Source organism: Nerophis ophidion, linkage group LG12 (assembly GCF_033978795.1).
Source record: "Nerophis ophidion isolate RoL-2023_Sa linkage group LG12, RoL_Noph_v1.0, whole genome shotgun sequence".
Lineage (NCBI taxonomy): Eukaryota > Metazoa > Chordata > Actinopteri > Syngnathiformes > Syngnathidae > Nerophis > Nerophis ophidion.
In genome coordinates this window covers 62,770,020-62,792,114 of record NC_084622.1, presented here as the reverse complement: position 1 = coordinate 62,792,114, position 22,095 = coordinate 62,770,020, and the positions used below count along the sequence as shown (strand labels likewise).

The 22,095-nt window shown below is 42.3% G+C and overlaps 1 protein-coding gene across 1 annotated transcript in view; it reads right to left on the bottom strand.

Annotated features, from left to right (window-relative positions):
* tmtc2b (transmembrane O-mannosyltransferase targeting cadherins 2b) overlaps nucleotides 1-22,095 on the bottom strand; it is a 360,692-nt gene that overhangs the window by 67,419 nt on the left and 271,178 nt on the right. Inside the window, exons 7-8 of the mRNA XM_061917943.1 lie at nucleotides 20,905-20,983; nucleotides 9,644-9,765 (exon numbers count right to left, since the gene is read on the bottom strand). Coding sequence (XP_061773927.1) covers nucleotides 9,644-9,765; nucleotides 20,905-20,983 — 201 coding nt within the window. The remainder of the gene's footprint in view (nucleotides 1-9,643; nucleotides 9,766-20,904; nucleotides 20,984-22,095) is intronic.

The following is a 22,095-nucleotide window of genomic DNA, read 5'->3' as shown; positions in this document are numbered from 1 at the left end:
AGACCCAGGACACGTTGGGAAGACTATGTCTCCCGGCTGGCCTGGGAACGCCTCGGGATCCCCCAGGAAGAGCTAGACGAAGTGGCTGGGGAGAGGGAAGTCTGGGTTTCCCTGCTTAGGCTGCTGCCCCCGCGACCCGACCTCGGATAAGCGGAAGAAGATGGATGGATAGTTTTTCTCTTCTTTTTTCAGTTGAATTTTATAGATTCCAAATTGTAGATAAACTATGTTTCAAAATTTTATTTTCATTTTTTTCCTTTTTTCCCCTCCTTTTAACCGTTCAATTAAGTGTTTTTTGCATCATTTATTCTCTACAAAAAACCTTCCGTAAAAGGAAAAAAAATGTACGACGGAATGACGGACAGAAACACCCATTTTTTATATATATATATTTATGTATTAAAGGTAAATTAAGCAAATTGGCTATTTCTGGCAATTTATTTAAGTCAAACTGGCAGCCTTTCGCATTAATCAGTACCGAAGAAGTAGCTCTTGGTTTCAAAAAGGTTGCTGTATGTCCATCCCTGCAAAGCAAGTAGTCTGACACACTAAGGAAAAAGTGGACGGGTCCGCACAACAAGCCAGGTAATCATTTTTCTTTCCCAGCCAGAAATCACACCTCACTTTGCTCGCCGTGCCTCAGTTCCCTGAAGCTTTTTTTGCATCTGGAAAATGTTCATCACTTATAGTTTTGCCATATGAGAGTGACGATCGATGAGCAGGTTGCGGGACTACAAACCAAGGCGCTATTGCCATTACACACTCATGAAGACAAAGGCTGACTGAGGACATTTCGTTAAAAACACGCAGCATCGTGTACGTCAAAATATTCTCCACCTAGCACTTCACTTCCCTTCTCCGTTGGCATTATTCGCAGGAATACAATCATGTAGGTTCCAGCTGCATACCATCCGTCATGCTCAAAAATCAACACGGACCAACCCTTTTAAGGTTTGAACTGGCGACTGAAGTCAATAACAGTGTCGTAAATAAAAATGCTCTTCTCGCCACGGGTGGCTGAGCGCTGCCAGGAGGAAACGTCACCGAATCTTGAAAGAGAATCCTATGACTCCCAGGGATTGTTGACAGAAAAAAAACATGGTTTTCTGGTGATTAATGATGATGATCCCTGGCACAGAGAGACGTTCATGCCAGCTGGGCAAGCATCTTTCATTTGTGATCACATCAATAATTCCATCCATCCATCCATTTTCTACCGCTTATTCGCTTTTGGGGTGGCGGAGGGCGCTGGCGCCTATCTCAGCTACAATCGGGCGGAAGGCGGGGTACGCCCTGGACAAGTCGCCACCTCATCGCAGGGCCAACACAGATAGACAGACAACATTCACACACTAGGGCCAATTTAGTGTTGCCAATCAACCTATCCCCAGGTGCATGTCTTTGGAAGTGGGAGGAAGCCGGAGTACCCGGAGGGAACCCACGCAGTCACGGGGAGAACATGCAAACTCCACACAGAGAGATCCCGAGCCTGGATTTGAACCCGGGACTGCAGGAACTTCGTATTGTGAGGCAGACGCACTAACCCCTCTGCCACCGTGAAGCCCACATCAATAATTGTTATAATAATTTTACAAGTGTGGGCATTAGTTGGTAAAAAGACGGGGCACATACATACAAGTATGATTTAGATTAGGCCTGCACAGAAATACCAAAAGCAATTTTACTTAAAGGGGAACATTATCACCAAACCTATGCAAGCGTCAATATATACCTTGATGTTGCAGAAAAAAGACCATGTAATTTTTTTAACCAATTTCCGAACTCTAAATGGGTGAATTTTGGCAAATTAAACGCCTTTCTGTTTATCGGTCTTTTAGCGATGACGACCAACACGCCGGACTGTAGTCAGTTGGAAGCGTGTCTTAATGAAATTAAACAATGGATGTACGCTAACTTTTTGCAACATAATGCCAAAAAAACGGAAATGCTGATTATCGGTCCTGCTAGACACCGACCTCTATTTAACAATACAACTTTAACATTTGACAACCAAATAATAAAACAAGGTGACTCGGTAAAAAATCTGGGTATTATTTTTGACCCAACTCTCTCCTTTGAGTCACACATTAAAAGCGTTACTAAAACGGCCTTCTTTCATCTCCGTAATATCGCTAAAATTCGCTCCATTTTGTCCACTAAAGACGCCGAGATCATTATCCATGCATTTGTTACGTCTCGTCTCGATTACTGTAACGTATTATTTTCGGGTCTCCCCATGTCTAGCATTAAAAGATTACAGTTGGTACAAAATGCGGCTGCTAGACTTTTGACAAGAACAAGAAAGTTTGATCACATTACGCCTGTACTGTATATACCTTTATATACATATATACATACATATATACCTATACTGGCTCACCTGCACTGGCTTCCTGTGCACTTAAGATGTGACTTTAAGGTTTTACTACTTACGTATAAAATACTACACGGTCTAGCTCCATCCTATCTTGCCGATTGTATTGTACCATATGTCCCGGCAAGAAATCTGCGTTCAAAAGACTCCGGCTTATTAGTGATTCCTAGAGCCCAAAAAAGTCTGCGGGCTATAGAGCGTTTTCTGTTCGGGCTCCAGTACTCTGGAATGCCCTCCCGGTAACAGTTCGAGATGCCACCTCAGTAGAAGCATTTAAGTCTCACCTTAAAACTCATCTGTATACTCTAGCCTTTAAATAGACCTCCTTTTTAGACCAGTTGATCTGCCGCTTCTTTTCTTTCTCCTATGTCCCCCCCTCCCTTGTGGAGGGGGTCCGATCCGATAACCATGGATGAAGTACTGGCTGTCCAGAGTCGAGACCCAGGATGGACCGCTCGCCTGTATCGATTGGGGACATCTCTACGCTGCTGACCCGCCTCCGCTTGAGATGGTCTCCTGTGGACGGGACTCTCGCTGCTGTCTTGGAGCCACTATGGATTGAACTTTCACAGTATCATGTTAGACCCGCTCGACATCCATTGCTTTCGGTCCCCTAGAGGGGGGGGGGTTGCCCACATCTGAGGTCCTCTCCAAGGTTTCTCATAGTCAGCATTGTCACTGGCGTCCCACAGGATGTGAATTCTCCCTGCCCACTGGGTGTGAGTTTTCCTTGCCCTTTTGTGGGTTCTTCCGAGGATGTTGTAGTCGTAATGGTTTGTGCAGTCCTTTGAGACATTTGTGATTTGGGGCTATATAAATAAACATTGATTGATTGATTGGAGCAGACACACTAACCCCTCTAACACCCTGCTGCCTGAATTGACCAAATATGTCAAAAATAGGTTTACCAATGAATAATACAGTAATTCATTCAGACTGATTTGCTTTGAAGAGTTCATAATTAAAAGGAGCTTATTTCTTCTATGAGTTAAATGAGAGGCGACAGAGCCAGGAAGAGTTTAGTCCTCGAGAGGAAATCCAGATGCCATTGGACTGGCGTTCGAACACAATCATGTCCTTTCATTAGGACCCAGACTGTGGGAGGGAAGAGAGGCTTGTCAGTCCAGGAGAAAGTCCTCCCAGCTTCTATTAACCTTGTGCAACTTGTCAAATTTATTGATTTCTGTGCGGACACTCCTTTTTCTGCTTGGCGTACTCCTCGTTAAGGTGGGCTCAATTTCAACAACTCCCTCGTCGCTGATGTGTAATTTATGATAGCGTAAACTTGGCATGTGACTATCTTCTTGGACATCAACAACACAGCTTATGGGTATTGATATTTGATATTGATGGACGCTTTTGGAGAGACCATCTACAACAGATTTGGTCCGCACGTAGCCCGTTAAACTTTTCAATCTGGCCTGCCGGACATCCATCCATCCATCCATCTTCTTCCGCTTATCCGAGGTCGGGTCGCGGGGGCAACAGCCTAAGCAGGGAAACCCAGACTTCCCTCTCCCCAGCCACTTCGTCTAGCTCTTCCCGGGAGACATAGTCTTCCCAACGTGTTCTGGGTCTTCCCCGGTTGGACGTGCCCTAAACACCTCCCTAGGGAGGCGTTCGGGTGGCATCCTGACCAGATACCCGAACCACCTCATCTGGCTCCTCTCGATGTGGAGGAGCAGCGGCTTTACTTTGAGTTCCTCCCGGATGGCAGAGCTTCTCACCCTATCTCTAAGGGAGAGGAAACTCATTTCGGCCGCTTGTACCCGTGATCTTATCCTTTCGGTCATGACCCAAAGCTCATGACCATAGGTGAGGATGGGAACGTAGATCGACCGGTAAATTGAGAGCTTTGCCTTCCGGCTCAGCTCCTTCTTCACCACATTGGATCGGTACAGCGTCCGCATTACTGAAGACGCCGCACCGATCCGCCTGTCGATCTCACGATCCACTCTTCCCTCACTCGTGGACAAGACTCCTAGGTACTTGAACTCCTCCACTTGGGGCAGGGTCTCCTCCCCAACCCGGAGATGGCATTCCACCCTTTTCCGGGCGAGAACCATGGACTCGGACTTGGAGGTGCTGATTCTCATTCCGGTCGCTTCACACTCGGCTGCGAACCGATCCAGTGAGAGCTGAAGATCCCGGTCGGATGAAGCCATCAGGACCACATCATCTGCAAAAAGCAGAGACCTAATCCTGCGGTCACCAAACCGGAACCCCTCAACGCCTTGACTGCGCCTAGAAATTCTGTCCATAAAAGTTATGAACAGAATCGGTGACAAAGGACAGCCTTGGCGGAGTCCAACCCTCACTGGAAATGTGTTCGACTTACTGCCGGCAATGCGGACCAAGCTCTGACACTGATCGTACAGGAAGCGGACCGCCACAATAAGACAGTCCGATACCCCATACTCTCTGAGCACTCCCCACAGGACTTCCCGAGGGACACGGTCGAATGCCTTCTCCAAGTCCACAAAGCACATGTAGACTGGTTGGGCAAACTCCCATGCACCCTCAAGAACCCTGCCCAGAGTATAGAGCTGGTCCACAGTTCCACGACCAGGACGAAAACCACACTGTTCCTCCTGAATCCGAGGTTCGACTATCCGGCGTAGCCTCCTCTCCAGTACACCTGAATAAACCTTACCGGGTAGGCTGAGGACATTACCAAATAATTTGTTGAGGTCTTTAAGATGGAAATTGTAGCTTCCATTATGATGTGTTCAAATGACCGTAAGTCTTGAACTATACAAAGTATTTCAATGGTTGGAATCTGCTCTTTTGCATGATATACCATAGTTCAGGGGTGTCAAACTCAAATACAGAGTGGGCCAAAATTTTAAATTGAACAAAGCCGCGGGCCAAGGTTGAACAAATTCTGTATACTCCAGCCCAGGGGTAGGGAACCTATGGCTCTAGAGCCGGATGTGGCTCTTTGGATGACTGCATCTGGCTCTCAGATCAATCTTAGCTGACATTGCTCAACGCGATAATTATGAATAATTTCGCTGGTAATCACAGTGCTAAAAAACAACGTGCAAAATATAAAACATTCTCATGCATTTATATCCATCCATCCGTTTACTACCGCACCTGTTCAATAAGTCGCATTAATGCTAAGAAGTATTTTATGTCACGATGGGGGGGTGGGGGGGTGGGGGGGGGGGGGTGGTTGGGTTGCAGCTTGCTGACGGGTCGTTCTCCCAGGAAGGCAGACGGACTACTCGGGACATGGCATTTAGGTAAAAACATGATTTAATTTTAACTAAAAAAAATATACAAACAAAAATCGCTCACAGTGGATGCACAACTTGGGCTAAATAACAAAGCTAACGCATAAACAGACTAAGAATATAAATCAAACAAAACTTACTTGGCATGGCATGAAAACTCATTTGTATACTCTAGCCTTTAAATAGACTCCCTTTTTAGACCAGTTGATCTGCCGTTTCTCTTCTTTTTCTTCTATGTCCCACTCTCCTTTGTGGAGGGAGTCCGGTCCGATCCGGTGGCCATGTACTGCTCGCCTGTGTATCGGCTGGGGACATCTCTGCGCTGCTGATCAGCCTCCGCTTGGGATGGTTTCCTACTGGCTCCGCTGTGAACGGGACTCTCGCTGCTGTGTCGGATCCGCTTTGGACTGGACTCTCGCGACTGTGTTGGATCCATTATGGATTGAACTTTCACAGTATCATGTTCTCATATGTTCTCATGTGGGCCTACTGAGGATGTCGTAGTGGTTTGTGCAGCCCTTTGAGACACTAGTGATTTAGGGCTATATAAGTAAACATTGATTGATTGATTGATTGATGAAGCACGAAACTATGGCAAGGCATGAAACAAGTCAGCACAGGGCGACTGACTGGCAAAGACGAGCTTAAATACGGCCTCTGATTAGTGCTCGGGAAGCAGGTGAGCGGGCATTTTGTCCACCAGAGACAGGTGGACAAAATGAGTAACCAAGGAAACCAGACAAAGGAGTGGAAAAAAAACAGGAACTTAAAGAGTCCAAAGGACAAACAGCACATGGCCAAACAAAAACATGATCAACAGACATGACATTTGATTTATTATTGGTTAGCTTCAGAATAACGATGTTATTAAAAAGAATAAGAGACTTATTATACTCTAAAAATGTTGGTCTTACTTAAAAATGCACGCATTTAGTTGTATTCGGTGTTAGAAAATATGATATGTCTCTCACGGAAATACATTTGGAAATATTTGGCTTTTTGATGACCCTCACCCCATCCTTGTTTGTGAATTACTTAACATTTCATGGAAGCTGTTTTTATACCCAATCATGGCACCCACCTGTTCCCAATTAGCCTGCACACCTGTGGGATGTTCCAAATAAGTGCTTGATGAGCATTCCTTAACTTTATCAGTACGTATTGCCACCTTTCCCAACTTTTTTGTCACGTGTTGCTGGCATCAAATTCTAAAGTTAATGATTATTTGCACACAAAAAAAAGTTTATGAGATTTAAAATCAAATATGTTGTCTTTGTAGCATATTCAACTGAATATGGGTTGAACAGGAAAGTAACCACACTCTTTTACTATGAAGCCACGCTGTTGTAACATGTGGCTTGGCATTGTTTTGCTGAAATAAGCAGGGGCGTCCAAGATAACGTTGCTTGGTTGACAACACATGTTGCTCCAAAACCTGTATGGACCTTTCAGCATTAATGGTGCCTTCACAGATGTGTAAGTTACCCATGCCTTGGGCACTAATACACCCCCATACCATCACACATGCTGACTACAACACACTAATACACCCCCATACCATCACAGATGCTGGCTTTTGAACTTTGCGCCTATAACAATCCCGGTGGTTATTTTCCTCTTTGTTCTGGAGGACACCACGTCCACAGTTTCCAAATATAATTTGTAATGTGGACTCGTCAGACCACAGAACACTTTTCCACTTTGCATCAGTCCATCTTAGATGAGCCCGAGCCCAGCGAAGCCGGCGGCGTTCCTGGGTGTTGTTGATAAATGGCTTTCGCTTTGCATAGCAGAGTTTTAACTTGCACTTACAGATGTAGCGACCAGCTGTAGTTACTGACAGTGGCTTTATGAAGTGTCCCTGAGCCCATGTGGTGATATCCTTTACACACTGATGTCGGTTTTTGACGCCTGAGGGGTCGAAGGTGCGTAATATCATCGCTTACGTGCAGTGATTTCTCCAGATTCTCTGAACCTTTTGATGATTTTACGGACCGTAGATGGTAAAATCTCTAAATTCCTTGCAATAGCTTGTTGAGAAATGTTGTTCTAAAACTGTTTGACAATTTGCTTACAAATTGGTGACCCTCACCCCATCCTTTTTTGTGAATTATTCAAAATTTCATGAAAGCTGGTTTTATACCCAATCATGGCACCCACCTGTTCCCAATTAGCCTGCACACCTGTGGGATGTTCCAAATAAGTGCTTGATGAGCATTCCTTAACTTTATCAGTACGTATTGCCACCTTTCCCAACTTCTTTGTCACGTGTTGCTGGCATTAAATTCTAAAGTTAATGATTATTTGCACACAAAAAACAATGTTTATGTTGTCTTTGTAGCATATTCAACTGAATATGGGTTGAAAATGATTTGCAAATCATTGTATTCCATTTATATTGACATCTAACACAATTTTTGTATATACAATTATTATTTTATGTGTTGTAAATGCAGCTAAATAATAGTAGCATATTTATTTATAGTCAACGGTTGTGAAAACACTGCAATCAACTCCAGTCGGAGGAAAATATTTATCCAGTCATTTTAGGGACGGCGTGGCGCAGTGGGAGAGTGGCCATGCGCAACCCGAGGGTCCCTGGTTCAATCCCCACCTAGTACCAACCTCGTCACGTCTGTTGTGTCCTGAGCAAGACACTTCACCCTTGCTCCTGATGGGTGCTGGTTAGCGCCTTGCATGGCAGCTCCCTCCATCAGTGTGTGAATGTGTGTGTGAATGTGGAAGTAGTGTCAAAGCGCTTTTAGGGTTGCAGGTTCGATTCCCGCTTGTGCCATCCTAGTCACTGCCGTTGTGTCCTTGGGCAAGACACTTTACCCACCTGCTCCCAGTGCCACCCACACTGGTTTAAATGTAACTTAGATATTGGGTTTCACTATGTAAAGCGCTTTGAGTCACTTGAGAAAAGCGCTATATAAATATAATTCAATTCAATTCAATTCAATTGAAATCAATGTTCAAGTATTTTTTTTTATTGTAAAGAATAATAAATACATCTTAATTTTTCATTTTAGCTTCTGTTTTTTCAACGAAAAAGCATAGCTCGGTTGGTAGAGCAGCCGTGCCAGCAACTTGAGGGTTGCAGGTTCGATTCCCGCTTCCGCCATCCTAGCCACTGCCGTTGTGTCCTTGGGCAAGACACTTTACCCACCTGCTCCCAGTGCCACCCACACTGGTTTAAATGTAACTTAGATATTGGGTTTCACTATGTAAAGCGCTTTGAGTCACTTGAGAAAAGCGCTATATAAATATAATTCACAATTCACATTTGTGAATTAAAATTCAAAAAAATTATTCTGGGAAATCTAGAAAATCTGTGGAATCAAATTTAAATCTTATTTCAAAGTCTTTTGAATTTCTTTTAAAATACTTGGAAAATCTAGAAGAAATAAGGATTTGTTTTTGTTAGAAATATATCCATCCATTTTCTACAGCTTATTCCCTTTTGGGGTGGCGGGGGGAATAGCTCGGTCCAATTTGTTATATCTTCTAACAAAGTGCAGATTGGATTTGAACCTTTTTAAAACAAGTCATCAAAATTGTAAAATTAATCTTAATCAGGAAAATGACTAATGATGTTTCATAAATTTTTTTTAAATATTTTTCACAAAGGGACGGCGTGGCGCAGTGGGAAAAGTGGCCATGCGCAACCCGAGGGTTCCTGGTTCAATCCCCACCTAGTACCAACCTCGTCACGTCTGTTGTGTCCTGAGCAAGACACTTCACCCTTGCTCCTGATGGGTGCTGGTTAGCGCCTTGCATGGCAGCTCCCTCCATCAGTGTGTGAATGTGTGTGTGAATGTGGAAGTAGTGTCAAAGCGCTTTTAGTACCTTGAAGGGAGAAAAGCGCTATACAAGTACAACCCATTTATCCAGTCATTTGTAGCACAGTGTATTGTGTTCACTTATTTTTGCTTATGACTTCATTTAAGAGGGGCGTAATGTCTCACGATTTCCCCCTCAAAAGTAACATAATCACGGCTTTGAAAGCCAAACAAAAGAAAAGCCTTACTGTCATAGCAAGCAGTTTTCCGTAGGTGAGGTGTGCAGGAATGTGGTCCGGCTTGGCTCGCAGGGACTCTCGGTACCAGTGTTCAGCTTCAGCCAGTTTGTTTAGTCTCATGTAGGCCTCTCCTGTGAGCGCGAAAGGAGGGGTCAGGTCAGGGGTCCAGCTGTCAGAGGTTAGGAAATCACACATCTGCCCGCTTGTTCGGAGATAGAATTCCAGGATGGAAAAAAAACAACTTCAAATCCCAGGAGATGGACTCTGGCAGTTTGCAAAGGAAAGTTCTTTAGAGCAGGGGTCACCAACACGGTGCCCGTAAGGACCAGATGAGTCGCCCGCTGGCCTGTTCTAAAAATAGCTCAAATAGCAGCACTTACCAGTGAGCTGCCTCTATTTTGAAAATTTTATTTATTTACTAGCAAGCTTTGCTCGACATTTTTAATTCTAAGAGAGACAAAACTCAAATAGAATTTGAAAATCCAAGAAAATATTTTAAAGACTTGTTCTTCACTTGTTCAAATAAATTCATAATTTTTTTTACTTTGCTTCTTATAACTTTCACAAAGACAATTTTAGAGAAAAAATACAACCTTAAAAATGATTTTAGGATTTTTAAACACATATACCTTTTTACCTTTTAAATTCCTTCCTCTTCTTTCCTGACAATTGAAATCAATGTTCAAGTATTTTTTTATTTATTGTAAAGAATAATAAATACATTTTATTATTCAGATGAGTCGCCCGCTGGCCTGTTCTAAAAATAGCTCAAATAGCAGCACTTACCAGTGAGCTGCCTCTATTTTGAAAATTTTATTTATTTACTAGCAAGCTTTGCTCGACATTTTTAATTCTAAGAGAGACAAAACTCAAATAGAATTTAAAAATCCAAGAAAATATTTTAAAGACTTGTTCTTCACTTGTTCAAATAAATTCATAATTTTTTTTACTTTGCTTCTTATAACTTTCAGAAAGACAATTTCAGAGAAAAAATACAACCTTAAAAATGATTTTAGGATTTTTAAACACATATACCTTTTAAATTCCTTCCTCTTCTTTCCTGACAATTGAAATCAATGTTCAAGTATTTTTTTTTTTATTGTAAAGAATAATACATACATTTTATTATTCAGATGAGTCGCCCGCTGGCCTGTTCTAAAAATAGCTCAAATAGCAGCACTTACCAGTGAGCTGCCTTTATTTTTAAAATTGTATTTATTTACTAGCAAGCTGGTCTCGCTTTGCTCGACATTTTTAATTCTAAGAGAGACAAAACTCAAATAGAATTTGAAAATCCAAGAAAATATTTTAAAGACTTGTTCTTCACTTGTTCAAATAAATTCATATTTTTTTTTACTTTGCTTCTTATAACTTTCACAAAGACAATTTTAGAGAAAAAATACAACCTTAAAAATGATTTTAGGATTTTTAAACACATATACCTTTTTACCTTTTAAATTCCTTCCTCTTCTTTCCTGACAATTTAAATCAATGTTCAAGTATTTTTTTTTTTTATTGTAAAGAATAATAAATACATTTTATTATGCAGATGAGTCACCCGCTGGCCTGTTCTAAAAATAGCTCAAACAGCAGCACTTACCAGTGAGCTGCCTCTATTTTTAAAATTTTATTTATTTACTGGCAAGCTGGTCTCGCTTTGCTCGACATTTTTAATTCTAAGAGAGACAAAACTCAAATAGAATTTAAAAATCCAAGAAAATATTTTAAAGACTTGTTCTTCACTTGTTCAAATAAATTCATAATTTTTTTTACTTTGCTTCTTATAACTTTCAGAAAGACAATTTTAGAGAAAAAATACAACCTTAAAAATGATTTTAGGATTTTTAAACACATATACCTTTTAAATTCCTTCCTCTTCTTTCCTGACAATTGAAATCAATGTTCAAGTATTTTTTTTTTTTATTGTAAAGAATAATAAATACATTTTATTATTCAGATGAGTCGCCCGCTGGCCTGTTTTAAAAATAGCTCAAATAGCAGCACTTACCAGTGAGCTGCCTCTATTTTTAAAATGTTATTTACTTACTGGCAAGCTGATCTCGCTTTGCTCGACATTTTTAATTCTAAGAGAGACAAAACTCAAATAGAATTTGAAAATCCAAGAAAATATTTTAAAAACTCGTTCTTCACTTGTTTAAACAAATTCATTCATTTATTTTACTTTGCTTCTTATAACTTTCAGAAAGACAATTTTAGAGAAAAAATAGAACCTTAAAAATGATTTTAGGATTTTTAAACACATATACCTTTTTACCTTTTAAATTCCTTCCTCTTCTTTCCTGACAATTTAGCGGTTTAGCTCGGTTGGTAGAGCGGCCGTGCCAGCAACTTTAGGGTTGCAGGTTCGATTCCCGCTTCCGCCATCCTAGTCACTACCGTTGTGTCCTTGGGCAAGACACTTTACCCACCTGCTCCCAGTGCCACCCACACTGGTTTAAATGTAACGTAGATATTGGGTTTCACTATGTAAAGCGCTTTGAGTCACTAGAGAAAAAGCGCTATATAAATATAATTCAATTCAATTCAATTCAATTCAATTGAAATCAATGTTCAAATATTTTTTTTTTATTGTAACGAATGATAAATACATTTTAATTTTTCATTTTAGCTTCTGTTTTTTCAACGAAAAAGCATAGCTCGGTTGGTAGAGCGGCCGTGCCAGCAACTTGAGGGTTGCAGGTTCGATTCCCGCTTCCGCCATCCTAGCCACTGCCGTTGTGTCCTTGGGCAAGACACTTTACCCACCTGCTCCCAGTGCCACCCACACTGGTTTAAATGTAACTTAGATATTGGGTTTCACTATGTAAAGCGCTTTGAGTCACTAGAGAAAAAGCGCTATATAAATATAATTCAATTCAATTGAAATCAATGTTCAAGTATTTTTTTTTTATTGTAAAGAATAATAAATACATTTTAATTTTTCATTTTAGCTTCTGTTTTTTCAACGAAAAAGCATAGCTCGGTTGGTAGAGCGGCCGTGTCAGCAACTTGAGGGTTGCAGGTTCGATTCCCGCTTGTGCCATCCTAGTTACTGCCGTTGTGTCCTTGGGCAAGACACTTTACCCACCTGCTCCCAGTGCCACCCACACTGCTTTAAATGTAACTTAGATATTGGGTTTCACTATGTAAAGCGCTTTGAGTCACTTGAGAAAAGCGCTATATAAATATAATTCACTTCACATTTGTGAATTAAAATTCAAAAAAATTATTATGGGAAATCTAGAAAATCTGTGGAATCAAATTTAAATCTTATTTCAAAGTCTTTTGAATTTCTTTTAAAATACTTGGAAAATCTAGAAGAAATAATGATTTGTTTTTGTTAGAAATATATCCATCCATTTTCTACAGCTTATTCCCTTTTGGGGTGGCGGGGGGAATAGCTCGGTCCAATTTGTTATATCTTCTAACAAAGTGCAGATTGGATTTGAACCTTTTTAAAACAAGTCATCAAAATTGTAAAATTAATCTTAATCAGGAAAATGACTAATGATGTTTCATAAATTATTTTTAAATATTTTTCACAAAGGGACGGCGTGGCGCAGTGGGAAAGTGGCCGTGCGCAACCCGAGGGTCCCTGGTTCAATCCCCACCTAGTACTGATCTCGTCATTGTCGTTTTGTCCTGAGCAAGACACTTCACCCTTGCTCCTGATGGATGCTGGTTAGCGCCTTGCATGGCAGCTCCCTCCATCAGTGTGTGAATGTGTGTGTGAATGTGGAAGTAGTGTCAAAGCGCTTTGAGTACCTTGAAGGTAGAAAAGCGCTATACAAGTACAACCCATTTATCATTTATTTATATAAAAATATTCGAATTAGCTAGTTTTTCTCTTCTTTTTTTTTGGTTGAATTTTGAATTTTAGAATCAAAATTGAAGATGAACTATGTTTCAAAATTGAATTTTCATTTTTTTCAAGTTTTTCCTTCTCTTTTTAACCGTTCAATTAAGTGTTTTTTTCATCATTTATTCCCTACAAAAAAACCTTCCTTAAAAGGAAAAAAAATGTACGACGGAATGACGGACAGAAATACCCATTTTTATATATATATATGAATTTAGACAGAATTTCTAGGCGCAGTCAAGGCGTTGAGGGGTTCCGGTTTGGTGACCGCAGGATCAGGTCTCTGCTTTTTGCAGATGATGTGGTCCTGATGGCTTCATCTGACCGGGATCTTCAGCTCTCACTGGATCGGTTCGCAGCCGAGTGTGAAGCGACCGGAATGAGAATCAGCACCTCCAAGTCCGAGTCCATGGTTCTCGCCCGGAAAAGGGTGGAATGCCATCTCCGGGTTGGGGAGGAGACCCTGCCCCAAGTGGAGGAGTTCAAGTACCTAGGAGTCTTGTTCACGAGTGAGGGAAGAGTGGATCGTGAGATCGACGGGCGGATCGGTGCGGCGTCTTCAGTAATGCGGACGTTGTATCGATCCGTTGTGGTGAAGAAGGAGCTGAGCCGGAAGGCAAAGCTCTCAATTTACCGGTCGATCTACGTTCCCATCCTCACCTATGGTCATGAGCTTTGGGTCATGACCGAAAGGATAAGATCACGGGTACAAGCGGCCCAAATGAGTTTGGGTCTCTCCCTTAGAGATAGGGTGAGAAGCTCTGCCATCCGGGAGGAACTCAAAGTAAAGCCGCTGCTCCTCCACATCGAGAGGAGCCAGATGAGGTGGTTCGGGCATCTGGTCAGGATGCCACCCGAACGCCTCCCTAGGGAGGTGTTTAGGGCACGTCCAACCGGTAGGAGGCCACGGGGAAGACCCAGGACACGTTGGGAAGACTATGTCTCCCGGCTGGCCTGGGAACGCCTCGGGATCCCCCGGGAAGAGCTAGACGAAGTGGCTGGGGAGAGGGAAGTCTGGGTTTCCCTGCTTAGGCTGTTGCCCCCGCGACCCGACCTCGGATAAGCGGAAGATGATGGATGGATGGATGGATGTATGAATTTATTTATTAAAGGTAAATTGAGCAAATTGGCTACTTCTGGCAATTTATTTAAGTGCGTATCAAACTGGTAGCCCTTCGCATTAATCAGTACCCAAGAAGTAGCTCTTGCTTTCAAAAAGGTTGCCGACCCCTGCTTTAGACGCTGTATTTAGTACATATACTAATGCATTGTAATAAAACAAGTCAAGTGTAACTATGCACTAAGCAACCCCGCTTCATTTGCCAGACATCAAGTTGCACCGTCACTTCAACCCCAACTGACCGCTTGCTCACACCTGAAAAAACAATGACAGCTTGCCCGGAGTCATCAGGTGACACCTGTATTATTGCAAGATTTGGACAACATTGGCTGGTAATTCAACACAACACAGCTCACGATGCATTAGGGGGGAGAAGGCTTCGCGTCGCCCAGGTGTTAACGCTTCACTTGAGCTTTTGACATGGTTTGCATATGCAGCTGCTCAACACTGAGCAATTGTCAAACAACTGAAGTTGGAGGGGAAACTGCAAGGATTAGGACTAATACTTGCACTGATAAGAAAGTATGATAAGCGACAGGTGACACGCACACGCACACACTTTCTACATGACGACAACACTAGATGTTATATTTCAGAATTATGGAAGGTATGATTATTTGTGTACGATTGCTACTATATTTAATAGATTTTAGTTGAGTAATTCAATGAAAAAAAAATAATGCAAAATGTTTTTTATGCCAAATGTTGTTCTTTTGCAAAAAACAAGCATATTTATGTCATGTTTAGTTTGACAGTATTGTGGAATAAATGCCAGTGTAGCGTACACCTGTGAAAGAATTGGACATCTACATTATACATTTTAAAGGCCTACTTAAATGAGATTTTCTTATTTAAACCGGGATAGCAGGTCCATTCTATGTGTCATACTTGATCATTTCGCCATATTTTTGCTGAAAGGATTTAGTAGAGAACATCCACGATAAAGTTCCCAACTTCTGGTCGCTAATAAAAAAGCCTTGCCTTTACCGGAAGTAGCAGACGATGCGCGCGTGACATCACCGGTGTGAGGGCTCCTCACATCCTCACATTGTTTATAATCATAGCTTCCAGCAGCAAGAGCTATTCGGACAGAGAAAGCGACACTTCCCCCATTAATTGGAGCGAGGATGAAAGATTTCTGGATGAGGAAAGTTAGAGTGAGGGACTAAAAAATAAATAAATAAAACGCGTTTCAGATGTAATCAGACACATTTACTAGGATAATTCTGGAAAATCCCTTATCTCCTTATTGTTTTAAGAGTGTTTTAGTGAGATTCTAAAGTCATACCTGAAAGTCGGATGGCTTCAGTGAACGCCAGTGTCTCAGAGAGAAGCCAATGGAGGAGCCAAGATCACAGCTGCCTTTTTGACAGCTACAGGAGGAGGTCCCATAATCCACTGAGGTCTCCGGTAAGAGCTGACTTAATATCACAATTTCCCCATTCAAAAACCTGCTATTTGACGTAGAGAAACGCTTGACCGCTCTGTGTTAAAGCTACACAACAAAGAAACACCGGCTGTGTCTCGGTTGCTAAAGGCAGCTGCAATCCACCGCTTTCCACCGACAGCATTCTTCTTTGACGTCTCCATTATTAATTGAACGAATTGCAAAAGATTCAGCAACACAGATGTCCAAATTACTGTGTAATTATGCAATGAAAAGAGACGACTTTTAGCCTCAAGTGGTGCTGAGCTAGTATGTCCCCTCCAACCAATAACGTCACATTCCGCGACGTTTTCAACAAGAAACTCCGCGGGAAATTCAAAATTGTCATTTAGTAAACATGTGTTGCAATGTTAATATTTCATCATTGATATATAAACTATCAGACTGCGTGGTCGCTAGTAGTGGCTTTTAGTAGGCCTTTAAACGCCACCAGACGTTGTTTTTACTGTATTGTTTGTTTCATGTATTGATGTGATTTCATTTGAGTGTTTTTTTGTAATATTTCACACAAATCAGCACTAGCATATGTGTAGAATATTATGTCAATCAATCAATCAATCAATGTTTATTTATATAGCCCCAAATCACAAATGTCTCAAAGGACTGCACAAATCATTACGACTACAACATCCTCGGAAGAACCCACAAAAGGGCAAGGAAAACTCACACCCAGTGGGCAGGGAGAATTCACATCCAGTGGGACGCCAGCGACAATGCTGACTATGAGAAACCTTGGAGAGGACCTCAGATGTGGGCAACCCCCCCCCCCCCTCTAGGGGACCGAAAGCAATGGATGTCGAGCGGGTCTAACATGATACTGTGAAAGTTCAATCCATAGTGGCTCCAAGACAGCAGCGAGAGTCCCGTCCACAGGAAACCATCTCAAGCGGATGTGACGCCGAGAGGCTGAAAAGCAGCCCTGGCGTGGAACATTCCTGGGCCCACCAGAGATCTTTGGAGTGAGCCCAGCACCGAGCATGTGATGAAAGGCTCTGCTCTTTGCCGGCTGACAAACAGCATGAGGGCAACGAAGGGAATAAAAAGGAAAATAGTTATAAGCAGGTGTGCCGATTCAGCTCTGGAGGGAAACAACACATTCTGCAGGCCCAGAGCTTTCGGTTTCTTTGAAGGAAAATGCCGCTTTCATTAAAAATAATAGATATCATTTCAGTAGCTCGAGAGGAGCCAGAGGAGGGTGGTTCGGGCATCTGGTCAGGATGCCACCCGAACGCCTCCCTAGGGAGGTGTTTAGGGCACGTCCAGCCGGTAGGAGGCCACGGGGAAGACCCAGGACACGTTGGGAAGACTATGTCTCCCGGCTGGCCTGGGAACGCCTCGGGATCCCCCGGGAAGAGCTAGACGAAGTGGCTGGGGAGAGGGAAGTCTGGGTTTCCCTGCTTAGGCTGTTGCCCCCGCGACCCGACCTCGGATAAGCGGAAGAAGATGGATGGATGGATGGATTTCAGTAGCTATGTCAAATTGTCGCAGCTTACTGCGTGGTTCCTTCCCCCCGGGGTGCAGACGGACAACTCCGGACAAGGCGTGCAGGTAGGAACATGATTTATTCCTCAAAAATCAAAGAAGTACAAAAACAGAAATCAAGCCGAAGGGGAAAATGTGCCAATCGCACTCGAAGCTAGGGGCAAAAACCTAGCACAGGAATCGTAAGTCAAGAAACAGGAATATGCCACGTAATGTGTTGCCCACGGAAAATAATGAAGCCAGGACGAGTGTGGCAAGAGAGGTGAATAAATAACTCTCTCATTAGTGGTCGACAACAGGTGAGCGTGCCGAGGCAGGTGAACCCAATTAATCCCGATGGTGCACCAGAGGTGCACAAACAAGAACTAAGGGAGTCCAAAACTAACAGAAAATGACAAAACCCGGATCATGACAATTTCTAACATACCGTATTTTCTGGATTGTAAATCGCTCTGGAGTATAAGTTCTACCGGGCAAAAATGCATAATAAAGAAGGAAAATACATGTATAAGTCGCACTGGAGTATAAGTCGCATTTTTGGGGGAAATTTATTTGATAAAACCCAACACCAAGAATAGACATTTGAAAGGCAATTTAAAATAAATAAAGAATAGTGAACAACAGGCTGAATAAGTGTACGTTATATGAGGCATAAATGACCAACTGAGAAGGTGCCTGCTATGTCGCAAAAATGATTAATGATCTATTGCTAACGATGGATTCTGATGCGTCATCTATGTCGCTGCTCCTCGATCTTAGCGCTGCTTTCGATACCGTCGATCATAATATTTTATTAGAACGTATCAAAACACGAATTGGTATGTCAGACTCAGCCCTGTCTTGGTTTAACTCTTATCTTACTGATAGGATGCAGTGTGTCTCCCATAACAATGTGACCTCGGACTACGTTAAGGTAACGTGTGGAGTTCCCCAGGGTTCGGTCCTTGGCCCTGCACTCTTCAGCATCTACATGCTGCCGCTAGGTGACATCATACGCAAATACGGTGTTAGCTTTCACTGTTATGCTGATGACACCCAACTCTACATGCCCCTAAAGCTGACCAACACGCCGGATTGTAGTCAGCTGGAGGCGTGTCTTAATGAAATTAAACAATGGATGTCCGCTAACTTTTTGCAACTCAACGCCAAAAAAACGGAAATGCTGATTATCGGTCCTGCTAGACACCGACCTCTGTTTAATGAAACAACTCTAACATTTGACAACCAAACAATTAAACAAGGCGACACGGTAAAGAATCTGGGTATTATCTTCGACCCAACTCTCTCCTTCATAACTTGGTCATCCACTTTTGTCCTGCCCTAGTTCAGGGGTCAACAACCTTTTTGAAACCAAGAGCTACTTCTTGGGTACTGATTAATGCGAAGGGCTACCAGTTTGATACACACGCCGGACTGCAGTCAGTTGGAAGCGTGTCTTAATGAAATTAAACAATGGATGTCCGCTAACTTTTTGCAACTCAACGCCAAAAAAACGGAAATGCTGATAATCGGTCCTGCTAGACACCGACCTCTATTTAATGATACAACTCTAACATTTGACAACCAAACAATTAAACAAGGCGACACGGTAAAGAATCTGGGTATTATCTTCGACCCAACTCTCTCCTTCATAACTTGGTCATCCACTTTTGTCCTGCCCTAGTTCAGGGGTCAACAACCTTTTTGAAACCAAGAGCTACTTCTTGGGTACTGATTAATGCGAAGGGCTACCAGTTTGATACACACGCCGGACTGTAGTCAGTTGGAAGCGTGTCTTAATGAAATTAAACAATGGATGTCCGCTAACTTTTTGCAACTCAACGCCAAAAAAACGGAAATGCTGATTATCGGTCCTGCTAGACACCGACCTCTATTTAATGATACAACTCTAACATTTGACAACCAAACAATTAAACAAGGCGACACGGTAAAGAATCTGGGTATTATCTTCGACCCAACTCTCTCCTTCATAACTTGGTCATCCACTTTTGTCCTGCCCTAGTTCAGGGGTCAACAACCTTTTTGAAACCAAGAGCTACTTCTTGGGTACTGATTAATGCGAAGGGCTACCAGTTTGATACACACGCCGGACTGTAGTCAGCTGGAAGCGTGTCTTAATGAAATTAAACAATGGATGTCCGCTAACTTTTTGCAACTCAACGCCAAAAAAACGGAAATGCTGATTATCGGTCCTGCTAGACACCGACCTCTATTTAATGATACAACTCTAACATTTGACAACCAAACAATTAAACAAGGCGACACGGTAAAAAATCTGGGTATTATCTTCGACCCAACTCTCTCCTTTGAGTCACACATTAAAAGCGTTACTAAAACGGCCTTCTTTCATCTCCGTAATATCGCTAAAATTCGCTCCATTCTGTCCACTAAAGACGCTGAGATCATTATCCATGCGTTTGTTACGTCTCGTCTCGATTACTGTAACGTATTATTTTTGGGTCTCCCCATGTCTAGCATTAAAAGATTACAGTTGGTACAAAATGCGGCTGCTAGACTTTTGACAAGAACAAGAACGTTTGATCACATTACGCCTGTACTGTATATACCTTTATATACATATATACATACATATATACCTATACTGTATATACCTTTATATACATATATACATACATATATACCTGTACTGTATATACCTTTATATACATATATACATACATATATACCTGTACTGGCTCACCTGCACTGGCTTCCTGTGCACTTAAGATGTGACTTTAAGGTTTTACTACTTACGTATAAAATACTACACGGTCTAGCTCCATCCTATCTTGCCGATTGTATTGTACCATATGTACCGGCAAGAAATCTGCCTTCAAAGGACTCCGGCTTATTAGTGATTCCCAAAGCCCAAAAAAAGTCTGCGGGCTATAGAGCGTTTTCATTTCGGGCTCCAGTACCGTGCTGTAGACAGCACAAACACTCAATAACGGCACATTATTTGCGAATTATAATTACCGGTTAGCAAAAAATGTTTTTAACCCAACTAAGTGAAATGACATCATCTCCCACGGCACATCAGACTATATTTCACAGTGGGTGAAAAACCCTGGTCTAGGCAGACTTAGAAATTAAGCCCCGGTGTCACCCTTGGTACAGTTGGAGTTCAGCTGTTAGTTATATTTTTGCTGTAACTTTATAGGTTTTACTGTAACACAGATTAGCAGAACATAAATTAGCAGTCGAACATCTGCATGTTTTACAACACGCTGCATCCTCCCTCATCTAACCTCTTAGCTGCAGTTCCGCTGAGGGTTTTTTTTTTTTTTGTCTGCCACAGAGAAAAACAACAGCTGCAATGCTTTCACCTATGAATGAATGAATGAATGAAAAGCTGCTCTCACCCATCATGTTGTACAGGCTCTGCGGTGCAAATTGCCTCGGCATTTTCTTTACCGCTTCTTTAAAGACGGACAGGGCCTCCTGCGAATGATATACAGAAAAGAAAAAAAAGGTGTGAGATGTTTGCAGGACTGGGTTAGATGCATAAAGATGAGATTGAGGCTTGATACACAGCAGAGGAGGAAAGAAAGGTCCGTCCTCCGTGTCACGGCTATTAAAATGACCAGAGTGCGGTTTCGAATCCTGAGTATTTGGTGCGACTTCCCCACAAAAGAAATGGTCAAAGGATCTGGAACTGGTTTACAGCTGAAGCTCGTGCTGCGGTCAAGAGGTCAGATTTCAGCCTGCTGGCTTTCTCCAGCGTGAAATGGAGACTCTTGCTTTATTCTCAATTGAAACAGCAGCACCGCTCCTTGTGTAAAACGCCGAATTGGGGGCCACACTTCCAGAAAGCTAAAGACTGGGGGGGCTGGACTACTAATTGGGGATATTCCGGAGAAACAGCATCCTCTATGGTACAAACCCCAAAACCAGTGAAGTTGGCACGTTGTCCATCCATCCATTTTCTACCGCTTATTCCCTTTTGGGGTCGCGGGGGGCGCTGGCGCCTATCTCAGCTACAATCGAGCGGAAGGCGGGGTACACCCTGGACAATAGACAGACAACATTCACACTCACATTCACACATAAATGTGTATATATATATACATATATACAAATAAATATATACATCCATCCATCCATCCATTTCCTACCGCTTATTCCCTTTTGGGGTCGCGGGGGGCGCTGGCGCCTATCTCAGCTACAATCGAGCGGAAGGCGGGGTACACCCTGGACAATAGACAGACAACATTCACACTCACATTCACACATAAATGTGTATATATATATACATATATACAAATAAATATATACATCCATCCATCCATCCATTTTCTACCGCTTATTCCCTTTTGGGGTCGCGGGGGGCGCTGGCGCCTATCTCAGCTACAATCGAGCGGAAGGCGGGGTACACCCTGGACAATAGACAGACAACATTCACACTCACATTCACACATAAATGTGTATATATATATACATATATACAAATAAATATATACATATAAATGTATATTTATATATACATATATTTATATATATATATGTGTGTGTGGGTGTGTATATATACATATGTGTATACGTTGTGTAAATCG